This window comes from Lotus japonicus, chromosome 2, assembly GCF_012489685.1.
Source record: "Lotus japonicus ecotype B-129 chromosome 2, LjGifu_v1.2".
In the NCBI taxonomy this organism is placed as follows: domain Eukaryota; kingdom Viridiplantae; phylum Streptophyta; class Magnoliopsida; order Fabales; family Fabaceae; genus Lotus; species Lotus japonicus.
This window is the reverse complement of record NC_080042.1, coordinates 78,973,352-78,992,644: the sequence shown is the minus strand read 5'-3', so window position 1 is coordinate 78,992,644 and position 19,293 is coordinate 78,973,352. Positions and strand designations below refer to the sequence as shown.

The following is a 19,293-nucleotide window of genomic DNA, read 5'->3' as shown; positions in this document are numbered from 1 at the left end:
ACATGCTTTCTTTGTATATTTTCTGAGACTACTTTGCTAACCATTATTAAGAAAATTATCTCATCTCCTATTGAAAGTAGAAATAAATAATCTCCAACATAACCTTGGTGGTGTTTGTAAGGTTAGAGATTGACATTTAAGTAATTTAAAAGGGTCTCCATCCAGAACTGATATCGTTTTTTCCAAGGTTCAGCACTGATATGTGTTGTACTTGTACTTGTCAGGCTAACACAAACCATTCCCATATTTAGAGATTTCTTTCATGTGGTTCAAGCCAAGGAAAGCCCAGGAAATCAAAAACCTCCTTTTCCGTATCAAATTTCAAACTTGCACTACCTTTTGCACCCTGCAGCATTAACAATCATGTATATGAGAATTCAAGCAAGTGAGGACACAATAGTCAGATTTTTATTTTTATATTTTATAGAAAAAATGCCACACCCGCTTGCCGCCAGAACCCATAGTAGCTGGAAATAATCCTGTATCATCAAGCCGGAATCCTTTAGAATCTGCTTCCAGTCTCAACCTGCACTCAAGCACCCAAATAAAGTAAATGCACCATAACTCCCCAACTATAGATGATTAAGAAGTTGATGAAATAATAGGCAAATACGACGATGATCGTGCCCCATCAAATCGGTATAAAGCGTGGTTACGGAAGCATCCATTGTTTACATTAGAAAAGATAAAATGCAAGATTGTAGAGTTCTGGAAAGATATCCACCATGCTAGCTACTATGACACTGACATAAATTGAGATCCCATCTAGCTCACTCTAGACAACCAATTTCTAAGATCCACCAGTTCAGTCTTCTTTTGAAATTTATACCTAATTGAGGCTGGCTTGTCATTTAGGGTATGCTCCTGGCTCCTCACACTTCTATCACATTTCTCTTTTATCAATATTATTAAATAATACAGCAAGCATTCACAACAATATCTGTGTATATATGTGCCAGCAAGTAATCTGATACCTTATAAAACAAACACTCCTGGAGAAATCATTAAAATTTCTACATGTTATTTAAAGTTCAGTGTATAAGGAAGCAAGCATACCTCCTATTTAATACATCATTTCCAGTCCAAGCTACAAGTCCAAAAGCATATATGTCTCTTGGGTAAACCTGTTAAAACATTAAAAACAATCATGCGCACTTTGGAGATGTCCATAACTAGTATAAAGGTTGGCTAAGCAACAAAGTACAACCAGAAACAGGAAGGAGAGAGGATTGCATATACATTTGATCACAGTATCCTATGGTTGAGCACTAACTAACTGCTAAGCACTGGCAGAAAGGAGAAAAATTTAACAGTACTAAAATATAAATAATCCCTGTAGAATGTACATCATACAAAACAATATGGCAATTTCAAAAATATATACAATATTCCATTCCAGAAGAAAGAAAAAACCAGGAAAGTCCACAATTTTTAAACTCCAATGAGCCTTTCATCAGAAATTCTCTGAAGAGACCATATGTCACCTTTAAATCAATACGGTGCCGCAACTCCCTTCCAGGATAAGTGCAAAAACCAAAGTAAGTGTCAACACCAGAATCAGTGCCCTGAGCATTCATGGCAATGTTAAAAAAGAGAGTGAACTATTAATAAAATGAAATACAGCAGAAACATCAAGCAGATTTACGAATACAGAGATTGATTCATCAAAATGTACATCTAGCTACAATTATTTAAAAGTTACAGTAAGATAAGAGTATCTTAAATAGAGGATGGAATTATGAGATGCTTATAGAATAGGATGATGGTCTATGGCAGATTCTCATGGTGTACAATACAAATAGCAGATAATTACTTGCTCCTATTTTGAGATTAGCAAGTTTTAATATGATAAGACACTCCTGTAAGCTGTCGAGCTAAGTTCCAAATAGTGTTAATCATAAAAGATAGAAAACATATTTGGCCCATCTTCTGCATTTTCTCCAGAAAACTGGTCTTTCCAAATTCATGCTCTATTTCAAAATATCAAGCCGCAGTATAGCTCATTCAACCCAACAAGCAACTAAAACAAAAATGTTAACCATATGAACTGTATAACAAATAGAAGTTTTAGCAAACACAGCCGAAAAATGTGGAGAACTTGAGCTTAAACGACTATTCGCATCTCAAGGAACTTTTTCTCTGCTTTGCTTATTCATATACGCGTGCTAACACTCTATTTGAGTTAATATCAGGGTACACGAGATAATGACTTACTAGGAAAAATATTATATCTGTTCGGCAGGAAAGCTTAGCCAGCTAAGTATATCGTTTGTAGAAAAAAAAAGGTAACAATACCTCTTCACTGTGATTACTGAAAATTAAATCCTCCCTCAGGAAATTCATATCCTTTAAATGCTTTACAAACTTCGGCAAAAATCCTTTGTGACTGCAAGCCATAGACAAATCCACTGAGTCTATGGACATCAGAAAAGAAGTTTCCACAAACAAAAGAGAAAAAAAGAAATGCGGAATGGCAGTCAATCACATTCTCCTAACTCTCCTAACCGCAAGAGTAAAGGGATTGTATTAGTAATTGCATGTTTATGTAATTTCCCATTATGGAGATGAAAAAGTACCAAATAAATCAAGGAGTTAAAAAATCATGATTCATGACTTGTAGTTCACACACAACCATTCAATCAAACAAAGCAAAAACTGCACTCATAGCTAAAACATACTTCTACAAGAAAATTTTCTTACATGGTACCAGTAGAAAATTATTATTTACTATACTAGTATATTTTATTTAAACTTGCACAGAAGGAAATATAATCTGAAAAGCAATAAAGTTGGCTAAGATATGTGGAATAAATTCAACTACAGATTTCCTTTAATAGTGAATAAAATTAGTAAGAAATCAAGCTGTACCTTTTTCCATCAGGATGCGTTATAATGATATCAATATCCCCACAGGTAGTTTTCCCACGTCTATATGATCCCCCACAAACGATTAGAACCTAAATGAACCAGCACCAACAAAACCAGATTTTCAATGTCTTCAAACTGAGGGAGCCACAAATGAATATATGTTGATGTGTGTGAGTAATAAAAATATTATCCGCAATCTATACATGAAAGCATAAACTGAAATACAGGAGGCAGGAGGTTCTAGAAACCAGGGATACCAAAGAGAAACATGACGCAAATTGCAATTTTTTTGTAAAATATGATTATAATAAGATAGATTACAGGAGTTGCACATTTCTATGAAGGAGCTTGTACCGTCCAGGATTTCTATATTATTTGTGCCCCAACTAACTTTGAGCACTAAGACCAACTACTACAAGCATAGAGACAGGAGACTGAAGCAGTACTGCACACTACTTAACCAGTGATAGACTGAGCAAAAACCCATTTCATTTCAAAGAACATTGCTAACAGCCCAACAAATATATCAAATAAACATCAGATTCACTTACCCTAAACAGCTTGGATATAAATCTATTTCACACACACACACACAGATTTGAAGTTACAAATTCTTATCAAACATTCATGACAGGAGAGAAAAGCCATATCAATTTTAGTCCAACCAGAAATTTTAAGTGCTCACCCCGGGCAAAACATCCTCCCCAACTTTCTGCAAAATGCGTTCCATCTCTTGAACCTACCAAATCCAAAAGAGCATCAGTGCTTTTGGGTAAATGAAACGAGTTCTACTTTTTTTGGCAATAATATGATACTAAAAGTATCACCAGACCTCATGGCGTGGAATCCGTTGCCTGATATCATCAAAGTATTTCAACCCTAACTTTTGTGCATTTGTAAGTGAATCATCATTCCTGAGATCATCTAATGTACGGTGACCTTTCTCATACAACTTCAGTGATGTGGCTGGACCTACACCCCATACTTCGCCAAATAAGGATATTGTTCTCACCTAGTTAAACAAGGGGGGAAAGGGAAGCCGGAAAGATTGCAATAAAATGTCAAAAACATACAGAGTGTCATGTATTCACATTAAGAATATATGGTATTCACACATCGATCAACTAAACAATAAGAAATAACAATTACAAAGATAATTTTTTTACATATAGTAGACAGACCATTCATTATATATGCAAAAAATAAAGTACACATTAGAAAGAACACAAAGAAGTTCAAATGTCACTCTAGAAATTACAACAAAACATAATTTCAGGATCAAATGCTGGGACAGTGAGTTATCAAACATTGTATTACCAATGCACACTTATGTTGTGTGCATCTGCATTTAAATAAAAATGCATGACTGAGTACTGAAAATTGAAACTAGACAAGAATTGTGGTAAAAATTTAAAATTAATCATTAAATTTTGAAAAAATAATTATGCATAAAATATCCATGGATTTCAAAGTAATCAGGATCAACACATATAAATATAATACCTTTTCATCAGTTTCAAAGTGCTCCAATTTGGATAACTTCCCAGTGGTTATTATCTCCTGAATCTGCACAAGGTAAAAAACAATTGCTTGAGTTACTATCTGACCAAAAGTAATATAATAATAATGAAAATAAAAAGGCTAAAGAATTACACAGGAAAAGGGGAAAAATTTGCATATTAGAACCAAACAACTATGTTATAATAACCCTCATCATTTGATTATCCAAAAACAAAATTTCTGGAAATGTGAAAAATCATTGCTCACTGAAAATAACACATTAATGCTCTATTCTCCTCTTAGTAGGATCTCCAATGTAACAAGACAACAAATGCACCTTTATTCCTACAATAAATAAAATAAAAACACAAAAACTAGGGATATCATTATAGAAAAGTTATATGAAATTATTCCAATAGAGACAGCTGATTTAGCTGCGAAAAATCTAATAGGTGAGAAGAACAATACAGCTATTAGCGACTAGTATTCAGAAGCTAAAAGATATATAGTCACTCAAACTTCCAGTAGATAAACGTAAATGAAGTATAGTGTAAGGTAGCAGCCACTTGGTCAAGATAGAATGTCTAGTCACATAGTTCACTTACATGATCTTTCATTGATTTTCCAATTGACGGCAGGTTTTTTAACTGGTCAGTGCTTTCAATTTTAAATGGCAACTTCTCAATGACTGCAATAGCCTTGTGATAGCTAAAGGACCTCCGGTCATCACCCAATGCTTTCAAACAGTATTAGCACAAATGCACAATAAACAAGAGCTCCAGAATAATAGAAAATAAAAAAGACAACAGTCTGCAGGTACTATGAGTCTTATACCTCTATATATGTTGATAAGTTTCCCAAATATCTCTGTTATCTTCTTGTTTAGATCAGGTGGACAGTATGGCAACGATGACTGCAATATGCTCCCCATGTCAGATGAGATTCAACAAGCAAACTCAGATTATGACCTTAAACATAAATTATATTTATTAACGTATGTGTTTCAAAGCCTTTTGCATTCATTGCCCTCCAAACTTGTATGTGTGTGCGAGCATGAAATTACACACAATTATATAGCACTAGATATCGAGAAAAGCATGAAATTCTATTGTTCTTTAGAAACTCTTCTATTCAGACGAGTCAGGAAAGTTCTTGATGAAAAATATTTTATCATAATAATCTTCAACCTAAGCCATATAGATCTTACTGCCTCATTTTCAGCATCAAGGTGTTGTAGTCTTGTGTTTGCATAACTTAAACTGTCAACTTCACCAGGACTGCTCGCAGTGCTTGTTGATGGAACCGGTGCATTTTCTCCTCTATCTTCATTACTGTCAAGATTTAAAATTTGTGTATCCTCAGAAGATGATTTCATCTTCTTACTCTGTAATCGCTGAGGATCGCTAGAAATGCTTCTATCAGTTGGCTCAGGGTCCACAGACTTATCAGGTATAACTTGATCTTGAGTATCCAACTTCAGTACATACATATCCTCAGGTAGTTTCTCCCCCGATTTCAAGCTGTCTTCCAGCCATTGATAAAGGAGAACTCTCTACAAAAAGCATCATTAACCAATAAAAATGAAGGCATGTAAAAGCACATCCTAAACATAAAAAAAAATGATAAAGTGATAGGAAAAAAAAACCCACATTGTGCACTTAAGAGGTGATTCTTATGCAAACAAAATAATCAATTACCAAATTCAATCTACACAAGTGACAAGTGCATAAAAAATAAGCAGCTCAAAACATGGTTAAGCCATCCAAGTACTACTATTAGTAAATGCCCATTTTGGAAGTTCAAAGTTATAGACAACATAACATCACACTGTCCCTATATCAATAAATAGTGTGTCAAATTGATACTGAAGAAAGCATTTAATTGGAGAAAGAATAGATAGATGTTAAAAATGGCAAACCCCTTTAAAACGTGACAAACGGTGGCTATCCAGTTCATGTAGAAGGGCATGCGAGTCCATAGCGAAAAGATGAGTGACCCGTTTGGAAAATCGGTCCTCTATGACAGCACCCATTTGCACCAACCTCTGCTTCCAAATCTTAAACAGCAGAAAAGGAAAGGAAATTGAAAAATATTTACAAACTTGGGTCTCCATTGAAGATGGGTACGTACCTGCAATCGACGAGGTTGAACTCCTTTAGGGACAAAGAAGACAGCCATTCCAGCAAACATTCCATGAGGGTCAGATTGTTGTTTCTTCGTTGGTTTCGGCTTTGGCGCCATTTTGTTGACTGCGGTTTGTTAACTGGTGCTGCTTCTGCTTCTACGAGACGACATAGGCATAGTCATGGTGTGTCTTCTGATTGGGTGCAATCGATGTGTGTCGCCGTTTGGTACAACATGCACGTGTTGTGCCACGTGTTCGACACGTAGATAAACACTTTAATGGGATGGCAACGGGGCGGGTACCCAGACCCGGTCCGGACCCGGACCGCTACCCGCGGGTACTTACCCGGACCCGTCACTGAATAAACGGGTACCCGTTAAACGAGTATTAAACGGGTCCAGGTACCCGTGGGTACCCGCGGGTCCCCATATGTTTTTTTTGTTTTTTTGTATTTATTCCATACAATATTTTTTGATCCCTTACTTTAAGAAATTCATTAAGATATAGGTTATGTTTGACACGTTTAGCTGAAAAGCTAGCTGAAAGCTGACAAGCTAGCTGATAGTTGAAAAGCTACGTAATTTGAACAAAAGTGTTTGGTAAAACTAGTTGTTGAACAAACTGAAATTGTAAAATGACATAAAAGGACATATTTGTATAATTTTTTATATTTAACATTACTTTATTTTCACATTAATACCTATATGATATTAATATTAAAATTATTATAAATATTTTAATTTCACTCAAATTATTTATCATCTTAAAAATATAATATTAATTTTTACTTATTTAATTTTCTATATTTTTATTAAATTAAATAGAACAAAACAAATAATTTGTAATTTGTAATATAAAATTATTTATTTTATTCTGAAGTAGTAATTATTTCTATGCGGGAACGATGTACATATGAGACAAGTGTGATAACTGATAAATAAATATTTTTTTTTTTTTGGTTCATCGGAAAATGAGTAGGTAAATAGGTTTAGTAAAAAAACATACAAGGCTAAAGGTGAAATTTTGATAAAATAATAAGGATAAAAATGAGAATATATTTAATAAGCTATAAGCTTTAAGCTACCTGAGATAGCTTATAGCTTAAAGCTTTAAGCTACTGAAATAAGCTCCTTCACCAAACATTTTTATAGAGCTTTTAAGCTAGTCAAATAAGCTTTAAGCTAGTCAAATAAGCTGTAAGCTAGCTGAAATGACATGTCAAACATAGCCATACAATAAATTATTCAGAGGCTAGAAATTTCACATATAAAAAAATAGTCATAAATATGCATGTATTTTGTTTTGGGGAATTTTTTCATTGGAATTATTTTATTATCCAAAGTTTTACTAATGTATAAAGTTGTCTCCTTATGATATGAAACACAGGTTTGTGTATCAATTTTCTAGACCATAGATCTTGGGGGGAAAAAGCTTTTTGTTGTTGTTGATAATGATGAGTAGAAATTACCCACTTGCTGAAGTTTACATCAAATATTTAACCTCTTAAAACTAGACTTACATTACAAGTGTTTTTCTTCAAGACTTATCTACCAAAATGGATCCAATACAATGAACCAATGGAACCTCTTATATTTTTAATTTCATTCACCAAGCACAACACATACATAGTCTCCAAAAACCTGCCTTATATTTTTAATTTCATAAAAGTGCAACAGATAACAACAACATTCATTCCCGGAACATAAGAAAAAGGTATTAAGACGATGATAAAATTATAAAGAGATTAAGGAGATGAACCAACAGATCGCAACAGCATAACGGAAAACAAACCTGAAATTTTACTGCACCATACGAACCCAACATTCAGCTTGGAACTGCTTCCAACTAAGTTATCAACCATTTGGTTATTTTGGGTAAAGAAGTTCTGTTATTTCACAATTATGTTCAATAAATTAATAATATAAGTAATAATTGACGACTCAGATAGGTAACCATATGAAACCTAATTTGTGAAATGGTAAAGCCATGTGAACAATAAATGGTTTGTTAATCGAATCATTTAGGTAAACAGGACTGTCAACTAGAGCTGTCAATATGGGTCAGCCCGACCCATATGGGTCAGCCCGTATGGGTTGGGTTCAAAACGGGTTGGGTTATGTCAACCCGGGGTCTTAACGAGTCAGGAAAATATGAACCCAACCCGACCCGCAACGAGCTCGCGGGTTGACAGGCTGGCTCGCGGGTTGAGTGAAATAAATATAAAAAATTGAGAAATTGGATTAGAAAATGTTTAAAATGCTATAAAAAAAATAATTTCAAAAAAATACTTATAGAAATTGGTATCAACTCATAAAAAGAGGTTTATCAACGCAATTATTTTTATCTCACATTTGAAATATAGAAAAATAGTTTTGTTTACAGGATTTTTTTTTTTTTGAAAATGAAAGTATTATTAATAATAAAAATCATGAGGAAAAAGAACTCATGACCAAGTACAACAAACATCAAACATAGCCCCTCACACCCTTAGGAAACCAAAATTCTGATAGCCACACCCCATTATATACAGAGAGGTGCAATAGCACCATATCTAGCTTCACAAAAAACCTGATCAACTCCAACACACCAACACAATATCACCATCACCCAACATAGATTAAACAAAAAATAGTAGCATCACCAAACCATGAAAGAGATGAAAAAAAGAACATACGCCAGCACCCTTTCTTTATAGCACGCTGCATAAATGAAACACCAAGAACAATCCACCCTCAGCTGCAATATCATCCCGGCAAAAATACACCTGCTGCCCCCTTAAAACAGCAAAACAACAACAAGATGCCGCTCCTCGAAGCAGGAAAAAATTCATGCCATCAGCTCCCTTCACAACCAGTATAATTCATGCCATTCCACAACCATCCTCAAGATAAATCCTCACACTCTGAACTTAGCTTAGTTCCGCCAAACATTAGCAACAAGCCAACAATAACAGAGTAACAACACCACCCTCCATGGCGTAAAAAAGACGCCCCTCCACATGACTGTAAAAAGAGCCTCACCATGATGCAACCGACATATCAACGGAGATGAGGATGGTTTTGACGAATCTGCGCCTCTAATCCTCTAAGCATCAAAGCTTCTGACCCTCTTGGCTTTAGTCCCAATTTCTTACCCAACAATTATTTTACTGTCACATTTAAAATGAGATAAATAATATTATAATAATAAATAAAACATAAAAAATTGACTCAAATTAAAAGAAATGAAAATTTCAATTTTTCTATCTAAAATTAATCCATAAAACTAACCTGGAATTAAAGAGAAATAAAATAAATTTTTTAATTAAAAATAACTCTAACCCGACGGGTTGGCTCGTTTGACCCGCGGGTTGGCCCGTCTAACCCGCGGGTTAAACGAGCCGGGTTGCGCTAACCCAAGTTCTTTTCGAGCTGGAATTTAACCAACCCAACCCGGCTCATTTAGCCAACCCGTCGAGCTGGCTCGCGGGTTGGAACCCATATTGACAGCTCTACTGTCAACAGAAACGGATAAATTAATAAGTTTTTCTCTCTACCTTTTTGAATTGGGCCTCTTTTGACCAAAAAAAAAATTAATGATCACTGAGCCTCTAACACCAGCGACTATTTTTATGTTTGGTAAACCGTGCTGCAAATCCTAATTTAGAACACTTGGCTGCTACTCAATCTTAATTGAGTGTTCATATTAATAAGCACTTATTAATACCAATCACTTAGTTGAAAGCACTTAATACTCAATCACAAAATACCAATTCATTTATTATAATATATAAGTTCTTAAGCGTGAGATATTGTGGTGACACATAAATCATTTGACTCCAAATACTATTTCTACATAAGCTTTTTAGGTGAGGTGTCAATTTAAACACTATCCCAACCTTTCAAATACCTTCGATATTCTATAACTTGTTATTTTAGTTTATGTAATGCATGGGAAATTTTTTTTTTGGTACCTCGGAAATCAGGGAAATGTTTTTTTAAAACAACTCAAATTTTATTTTGTAATAATTTATTTTAAATATGATTTATATGATAGGTTTAAAATGAAATAAATAAATATAATATAAATATAAAATACTATTAGATTAAATTTAATTTGTAACAATAAATTGATACAAAAGAAAGTTAATATTATATCGAGAAGAACTAAAATAATAATATAAAAATGTAATGTTATCATAGATGTTTATAGTACAGTGATATATTTAAATCATTGAATTGTTGTCATTATACAGTATATTTCAAAATTAATTAATGTTTTATGTAAAATAGTCAATAAAATAAGACTTTAAGATTAAAAATCATTACGTTAAAAAAAAAGATTAAAAATCATTTTAATAATTATATAACACTAGACATAATAGGAGAAAAAATGAAAATAATATGACTATCATCATTTAACATCAAATTCATTTTCTACTTCATGATGTAATTGAGAGTTGTTCATTTGTCATTCCATCTTATGTAAAACATTTGAATTTCATTATAATATTTCGTTTAGTATGACTACGAAATATTCAATTTTTTGACATACATGAACTATATGATAAAAATAACAAATACATTTTAATTAACCACCAACATATCATGAGTGCACAAAATAAGGATGACAATAATATATAAATTGGCATAAAATACAAGTAGCTCTATTGTGGACTATGCTAAAATTTGATCCACCCACGGTCACAAACCTAATTTTTTCTTGGTACATAGTAGACCAAGTCATAAAAGAGATGTTAGATAGCCAAAACTACTTTCGAGAGGGACCTTATAAGAAAAAAAATTATTCATGCCAATATTTTCATTACTAAAAATTATACTACAATAAAAATTTATTTTTTAATTTATAAAATTTTATTTAACCAAAAAATGTATATTTGTATCTATCATTCTGTCTGTGCAACGCGCGGGTCAACATCTAGTTGTCAATGAACAAGAAATAACCATAACTGAAAGCAAAACAACTATATTCAATTTGAAGAAAGCAATTAAAGCATTGTCTGAAAAACTAAGGCATATATGCCTTCACACCCTCTATACTGTCTGAAAAACTAAGGCATAAAAGCCTTCACACCCTCTACACAATAAGAGGTAGCAACCAAAAAAATTCCTATACTTGTCTCAAAAATCTTCCACACCCTATACACGGCTATCGCTCCTGCAACCTACTTCTCAGCCCTCGTTACTAACGTCCAGTTTGCTTCTGAAATCCAATTCCCGGTCTTCTAGGAGATGAACTACATGGTCCATGAAAAGAAGTCTCAGTAATACTTCCATCATTAAACCTATAAACTCGAAGTTGATAATGACTGTTTTCCCGTGGGCCCATGAAATATATAGAATTTTGATGAAGCCTCGGACATTGCTCAGCCGAAACAACTTCACATGTCATATTACTCAAAAACAGAATCTGGTCGTCTAAGCTATTCATGCTCACAAGTTGCTCAATATCTTCTTGAATCTTCAAAACTTCTAACATAACAGTTGGGGCCTTAATATGTGGGGAATGCCATCGATGACAGTTGGGGGACAGTACCTCTTGATAACAAAAATGTTCCCTTTCAACTCAACTAAATATAGGTGATCGTTGAACTGTTGGTAGCATGCCCCTTAGTATTGTTCTAAGTAGAATGAGTAGATTCTTTTCATTATCCACTCTAAATATGTCAATGAGGTCCCCATCTTGTCTTATGGCATGCAAGTTCTCTTTGTAAAACAACACATTAGCATATCGATCATGATTAGCAACTTGACCACCATTTTCATCTTGAGCATCTTCACCATGGTTCTTCCATGCTCTATCCTTAGTGTTGCACCAAACCAATCTCCTTTCAACCGTGACACCTACAACGTAGACATGATTCAATTTGGGACAAACTGAAATTGTGAAATGGATAGGGGCTGCCAACAGGCTTGTGGTTCTAAGAGGAAGAAGAACTTTGACTTTCGAGAAGAGGAGAAATCTTATAAGGCTTGAAAGGTTTAGGAATGTTGAAAAATCTTTCAACGGACAAATTGAGAAGACGAAAATGTGAATTTCCGTCGTTCTCGTTGATGATAAGCCATGGAGCCTCCGGAGCCCAGATGTTGTGCTTCTCAGAAGCAGATGAGTTCCATGACTTGCAAAAAGCCCCAACTGCTTGACGTGGAAGAGTTAGTTTTTTCCATATTAGCTGGAGCAACTCAGTATACATTTTGGACCAGTCAATTTCCTAGATGAGATATATATACAAGAGAGGGTAAATCAGTGCAATCTCACCTGAAAAATGTTATAGCAGCAGCTCATAGAGAGACATGCATCTGTAGTGCTCAACAATGATAAAAACTACTCAAAAGTCATGGCACTAAGAATTAACCACAAAAAGTAATAGGTGACTTAAACAAAACAAAAAAGTACCCACAAATTCTTTTTAGTAACCAAAGACATCTTTATTCTTAAAAAACAAATGGAATACTTTACATGAAACTGTATAGGAATCTAGGATGCATCAACATCAGTTCACTGCATAGAGTTTCCCTGTGTATGAAACATACCTGTAAGTCTGTAACTACAAGACACTGTAACCCTATAACTATATTTCACCTGCCTTGCCACTAAATTGGTTCCAAAGTTAACACATTCAACTTAAGATACAAACACATCTGCTTCTATTAGAAATAATAAATAACTTAACTTGGTTCTTGTTATGCATCGAAAAAAACATTTTTTATTTCTTTCTCTTTGAAAACTTCTGGATTAGAATGCTCTCTTTCAGTTGGGAAAACTGAATGCTATAAAAAAAACATGCACTTGACTGCATATCTTGTAGGAGCATAAAATATAGAACCCAAATAAGCAATAGTCAAGACAACCGAGAGAAGTTTAAGGCTTAAATTAAATCGCCCAAGAACATGAAAAATCAAAAAATGGAGAAAGGGGGAGAGATAACTTACCTAGAAAGGTATTAGAAGTTGTAGGAGAACAGGACCAGCAAGTCAGCAACCAAGAGCACCCATGCTATTCATGACACAAGGTTCTAATATAATTATATAATGAGATGTATTTCTTCTATGTTATTTCATCATAGATACATATCATGTAGGAGCTACAATGACATGAAATTGAATACTTATGTGATGATAATTTAGGAAATTATAATCCTCAATGCAGAGTTCCTACATATGGAAAGTCATGTTTTATCATCGAGTCAATTTTTTAAACCGAAATTCATCCATACAGCTGAAAAAAAAAAAACCGATGTGGTGCGGGTTTAATGTAGATGAGCCGTGACCAGTCAATAGATTGTGCGGGATCCTTTGCGAGACAATTTATTTGGCTTCTACATGAAAATTCGTCCCTATTCTTATGCTGTGGGCCAAGATGCTAACAACCACATATATGTCATTGCTTATGTTGTTGTTGATGTGGAGAATAAAGACAATTGGCTTTGGTTTCTTGAGCTGCTCCAGAAGGACTTGGGAGACCACAATGAGCATAACTGGACTTTCATATCAGACATGCAGAAGGTAATGTGTTTACTTGTTTGCATTGTTTAGTTTTATTTAGTTGTGTAATGGTATTTGATAATGCAATTCATTGTTTAGATTTGACGGACTGAATTGCCTGTTGTAAGAAACATTGAGGACTGACTTGGCCATCAGAGCACTTAACGTGCCAACTCATCATCTCTGTTAACGTTCATTAACGGTAGCTGAGGTAGGGACCAACGTGACCGACGTTTTCAAACTTCAGGGACGACGGGAGCCATTTTGGAAGAATAGGGACGAATTTGCCCGACTGGTGTAACTTTAGGGACCAAAGTGACTATTCACCCGGTAATAAAGTATTTAAATTAAATTGTGTTATGTTATTTAAAAACTACTAATATAACCTATACGGCACAATTTAATTTGTGGTATAGAAAATGTAACACCAAATTTGTAAAGAAGTTCTTTTATGTTCAGACCGAAGATTATATCTTCATCATGTGAAAAGTTGATATTGCTTTGCATTTTATAAAGGGGCTGCCCTGTTTTAAGAAACAAAACTTCTTCAAACACCCAAAAGGGTATATTTGTTTCAAATCTATAATTTAAAGATTTAAAGAAATACATGAATGTATACATTAAAAAACAAAGAACAATATTTATTTTATGATTTTTTGTAAAGTCAAATGAATTGATTAAAAGAGGGCACTAGGGGTGCCCCTAACCCTGTACAAGAGAAGAAAAACAGAAAGGAAAAGGAGCCAAATTGGCAATAAAAACAGAGCAGAGCAAGGGGAACAGCTGAACCCACTAAAGGAGAGGGGAAAGGAAAAACGAGCTGAACAAGGAATCTTGATAAGAGTGAGATAAAAGAAATGAGTGATATGATCAGTGATATGATCGATGATGATAATGTGATAAGAAATGTAGTAAAAGATAAACACAATTATGGAAGAGAAAGTCGGTGGAATGAATCAATTATATGGTCCCAAACTATTTCTGCCAAACTCGTCCTGGCCAGGAAAAGGGATTCAAAATCTCTTGGTCCACTTGATGTGGTTGGGAATTGGCAGTAATCTATATATATTAGAAAAGAACAACTTCTAGCATGACGTGTCGCTCTCACAAGCCAAGTTAGTGACGTGTCGCTCCGAGATTAATTCTCACTTAATTATTTACACGTCAGCTTTTCCACCTATTAATTATCATTTAATAATTTACACATCAACTTTTCCACATTGGCCCTATTTGTCACATTAAATTTTAGATTTGATTAGGATTTAGGTTGTTTATTTCTTGATTTAATCTTAATTTATTTTTAGAGCATTAATTAATTTTTATGGTATTTTTATTGAATTTTCGGATTTTTAATTAATTCAGAATTTTATGAGTTTTTATTGTGATTTGCTAGATTTTGATAGTTTTTATCTATATTTATTTAGTACCTTTTTAAATTTTAGATTTGATTAGGATTTAGGTTGTTTGTTTTTATGTATCTTTGTTAGATAGTTTCTGTTAAAAAAATCTTCCTAAAAAATATTGTTTTTTATATAGAGTATCAATATCAATCTATATTAGAAAATAAAAAGGGTTAGAAGAGCAAAAAAACCTTCATACGTTCTCTATCTCCAAAATTCTCACACAATTTTCTCTATTTCTCCCTTCGCGTTAATTCTCATTAAAAAAAATTTCACGCGTCATTCTCAGGTTAATTCTCATAAAAAAAATTATTTTTAAATTTTAGATTTGATTAGGATTTAGGTTGTTTATTTCTTGATTTAATCTTAATTTATTTCTTATTTTTTTAGAGCATTAATTAATTTTTATGGTATTTTTATTGAATTTTCGGATTTTTAATTAATTCAGGATTTTATGAGTTTTTATTGTGATTGGCTAGATTTTGATAGTTTTTATCTATATTTATTTAGTACCTTAAATGAAGATTTTTTTCTAGAAGATTTTGTCACGTGTCACTCTCATATCATTCCAATTCCCTCTATATAAAAAAATATATCTATCAGTAAATATTTTGTTTTTTCTTAACTTTGACATACATATTTTAAAAAAAAAAATTATATCCATTGTTTTAACACATAATTCATAAGTACAAAAAAAAAAACACATAATTCATAACTTTTTTATGATTAATTTTAATAAAAATAATCAACTTTTGAATAAAATTATGCACTTTTTGAAATCACGCATATTGATACGTAGATTCTATATTAAATAATTCTTTTTGAATTATTAAATCATTAGTAATTAATAAAGAAAAATTATAAAATATGAGAAATTTATATTTGAAAATTATAAAAATGACTCAAATTTAATAAACCTTTAGAATATCATTTATATTTGATGGACTAAATAAAAGTTTCATGGAATATAGGTTAAGCTACAGTAAATGAAATCTATATTTACTACTTAACTTATTTTCTAATGTATTATAACAATAAAAAAATTAACAATATTTGATAAAAAAATAGTAACCACGAAATAATTCACCATTGATGTGCGTGAACATCAATATAATAAAAAGAAGTTTTGAATCATCATCAATATATTTCAAAACAATTTAATAAGGAACTAATCATCAATATAATAAAAAGGGTTTTCGAATCATCATCAATATTATTATTTTTTAAACTTTTAACATATCTACTTGAGATCTTGGATGTAGATAACATGAAATTAATGTATGCGGCTATTTTGATTAAATAATAAACCTTTTTAAAAATCACAAAATTGAAAATAAATAATTTTAAAGATTAAAATTGAAACACTTATTCAAAAATGACAAAATCAAAAATAAATTATTTCAAATATTAAAAATAAAACACATATTCAGAAATCACAAAATAGAAAAATATGATACATAAAATATCACATATTTGAAAATATTAAAAATAATTGGAGTTTTTTTATTTTTTATTCCTTTGGGTATTTTCCGCAATGATCTCATTATACTAAAAGAATATTTTTTTAGATATAGATAATAGATAGATGAATATGATTTTGTATCAAAATAAACTTCTCATCTCTTTAATTATAGTAATTTAAGATAAAATATTTTAAATTGACAATGAGTTTTAATGTTTTTTATTATGATGCTATAAAATGTGTACATATAATTTAATTATAGTAATTTAAGACAATTTTTTTATAGATTGACCACGATATCAATTTTTTTTATAAGAGTGCTATAAATTGTGTCAAGCACTGACGTGTGCAATATACAGTGTGAGGAAGAAAAAAAAGGGTCATACCAAAGGTTTGTTTCTTATATACCTTCATCTTTACAATTGAGATTTTTTTTTTCTTCTTTTTTTCTAATGCACAATGTTCTATATATTTTTTTCTTCATCAATCTTCTTCAAAAATGTCTTTGGTTCAAAGGTTTGTTATTTCTGATCTTATACCACATGCAACGGTACAGTTATAGTTGTTTTCTTTCTTATATTCACTGTCAATGTTTTTTTTTTCTTTTGCAATTATATAATAAGACTATTTGAAAATTTCTATTGTATATCCAGATTCACTTTTTTTTGGGAGAAACACGTGAATTTTAATTTCCATCAATTAAAATTAGCTTTTCAGGAAAATAAGGATGAATGCCGCATGATAAGGAAATTTTAACCAATGATAGGTATTCGTTTGCATAACATTCATACAAATTAGCATTTTCCATAATTTTCACCGATGTGAAATCCATGCCGCTACTGGAAAGAACCAAGTGCCAAGGGCAGAGGAAAAATAGCCTGCATTTTAAACCAAACGCCCAACAATTTGAAGAAAAAAATGGTAAATAAATGACCTCAATCATGCATGATTGTTCAAATTGAAAAATAGTTTACTTTAATTAAATGTCTAATTCATAATTTTATATTCTCCCATTTATATTTTTAAAGTTTAAGTAAGATATAATATTTTACCTACAAATAATTTTGAATGATTAAATTTTTTTAATTTCATCTTTATATTAATATATTTAATGTTAATAAAGTTTTTTCACTATAAATGACAAATATTTCCTACAAAAAAATTGATCACATTTAATAGGTTATGATATTTAAATATAAATAAAATATTCCCAAATATTAAAAAGCAAAATGTAACGTGAATGTTGTTTTTTAAAATATATGTAAAAACATGTATTTCAAAGTTTAGAAAAAAAAAATTAAATGCAGATTTAATAGTGTTTTAAAAAATACGTATTTCAAAGTTAAGAAAAAAAATTTTAATGCAGATTTAATAGTGTTTTAAAAAATATGTAATAAAAATATTTATTTCAAAGTCAAGAAAAACAAAATTTGTATATATATTTTTGGGATGATATGGGGGTGTCAGGTGGCAAAACATTATAGAAAAAAAATCTTCACGCAGATTTAATATTGAAAAACAAAGGATTAATTAATTTTTATGGCATTTTATTGAATTTTCAAATTTTTATTTAATTCAGGATTTTATGAGTTTTTATTGTGATTTGCTAGATTTTGGTAGTTTTTATCTATCTTTAATTAGTACATTTTTAAATTTTATATTTGATTAGAGATTTAGGTTGTTTATTTCTTGATTTTATCTTGGGTCTTTTATTTTATTTTTGATGTATTTTTAGAGTATCAATTGATTTTTATGGTATTTTTATTGAATTTTCGGATTTTTATTTAATTCATAATTTTATGAGTTTTTATTGTGATTTGCTAGATTTTGACAGTTTTTATCTATCTTTAATTAGTACATTTTTTAATTTTAGATTTGATTAGTATTTAAGTTGTTTATTTCTTGATTTTTTCTTAATTCATCTTATTTTTATTTAATGTTAATTCTAGGAAAAGGGAGATGATCTGATGCTAAGGGTCCACAAAACTATCATGGACACGCAGAGATTTGATGGTTGCTAGGTGAACTTGGCAGAATTTCTCATTAGTTGCGGACTGCGGTTGATTCTATATTGTTTCCATTTATCATACATTAAATTCTTATTTAAAATTATTGTTGCGAAATGCGAGTATTTTTTTTACGGGAATAAATATCATAATAAATGCCATTCATATTTTTTTTGAGAATAAACAAGTTATATATTAATAATAAAGCATGAGTGGTTAAAACCACCCAAAGCACCGTACAAGCAGCAAAAGCCCATCACTAGCAAATACAAAGAAAACAAAGACAATACAACTAGAAAAGAAGAGAAAGATAACACAACTACTAGAACTGGGAAACGAAAAGAACATTAATAGCATTCAGATTTAAGCGAGTTTTTTTTTTGGTTAATAATATACTACTACTTTGCACTATTTAATTAGACAGTAATCTTTTTTTACTCATCTTTCA

General features: G+C 31.7%; 1 protein-coding gene across 2 annotated transcripts; it reads right to left on the bottom strand.

The window, feature by feature from the left end:
- Window positions 1-43: 43 nt before the first annotated feature.
- Window positions 44-6,716, bottom strand: LOC130739951 (DNA polymerase lambda). 2 transcript variants are annotated; one of them, XM_057592427.1, is made up of 14 exons: window positions 6,499-6,715; window positions 6,287-6,424; window positions 5,576-5,920; window positions 5,203-5,281; window positions 4,974-5,104; window positions 4,372-4,434; window positions 3,701-3,880; window positions 3,554-3,607; window positions 2,869-2,957; window positions 2,296-2,386; window positions 1,485-1,565; window positions 1,057-1,124; window positions 442-526; window positions 44-346 (listed from the first exon to the last, which is right to left on the bottom strand). In XM_057592427.1, the coding sequence occupies exons 1-14, from the start codon at window positions 6,607-6,609 to the stop codon at window positions 248-250; spliced, it is 1,614 nt and encodes a 537-aa protein (XP_057448410.1). In that variant the 5' UTR covers window positions 6,610-6,715; the 3' UTR covers window positions 44-247. The 2 variants fall into 2 exon arrangements, with proteins under 2 accessions (XP_057448410.1, XP_057448411.1); XM_057592428.1 differs by lacking the exon at window positions 6,287-6,424 and having other exon boundaries at window positions 6,499-6,716.
- Between the last annotated feature and the right edge of the window lie 12,577 nt (window positions 6,717-19,293).

Coding starts and splice junctions, on each gene's coding strand:
- LOC130739951 (XM_057592427.1), bottom strand. CDS start 6,609: ATGGCGCCAAAGCCGAAACCAACGAAGAAACAACAATCTGACCCTCAT. Junction 1,566..2,295: donor TCAGTAATCACAGTGAAGAG/GTATTGTTACCT, acceptor ATGAATGCTCAG/GGCACTGATTCTGGTGTTGA. Junction 347..441: donor TGGGTTCTGGCGGCAAGCGG/GTGTGGCATTTT, acceptor TTAATGCTGCAG/GGTGCAAAAGGTAGTGCAAG.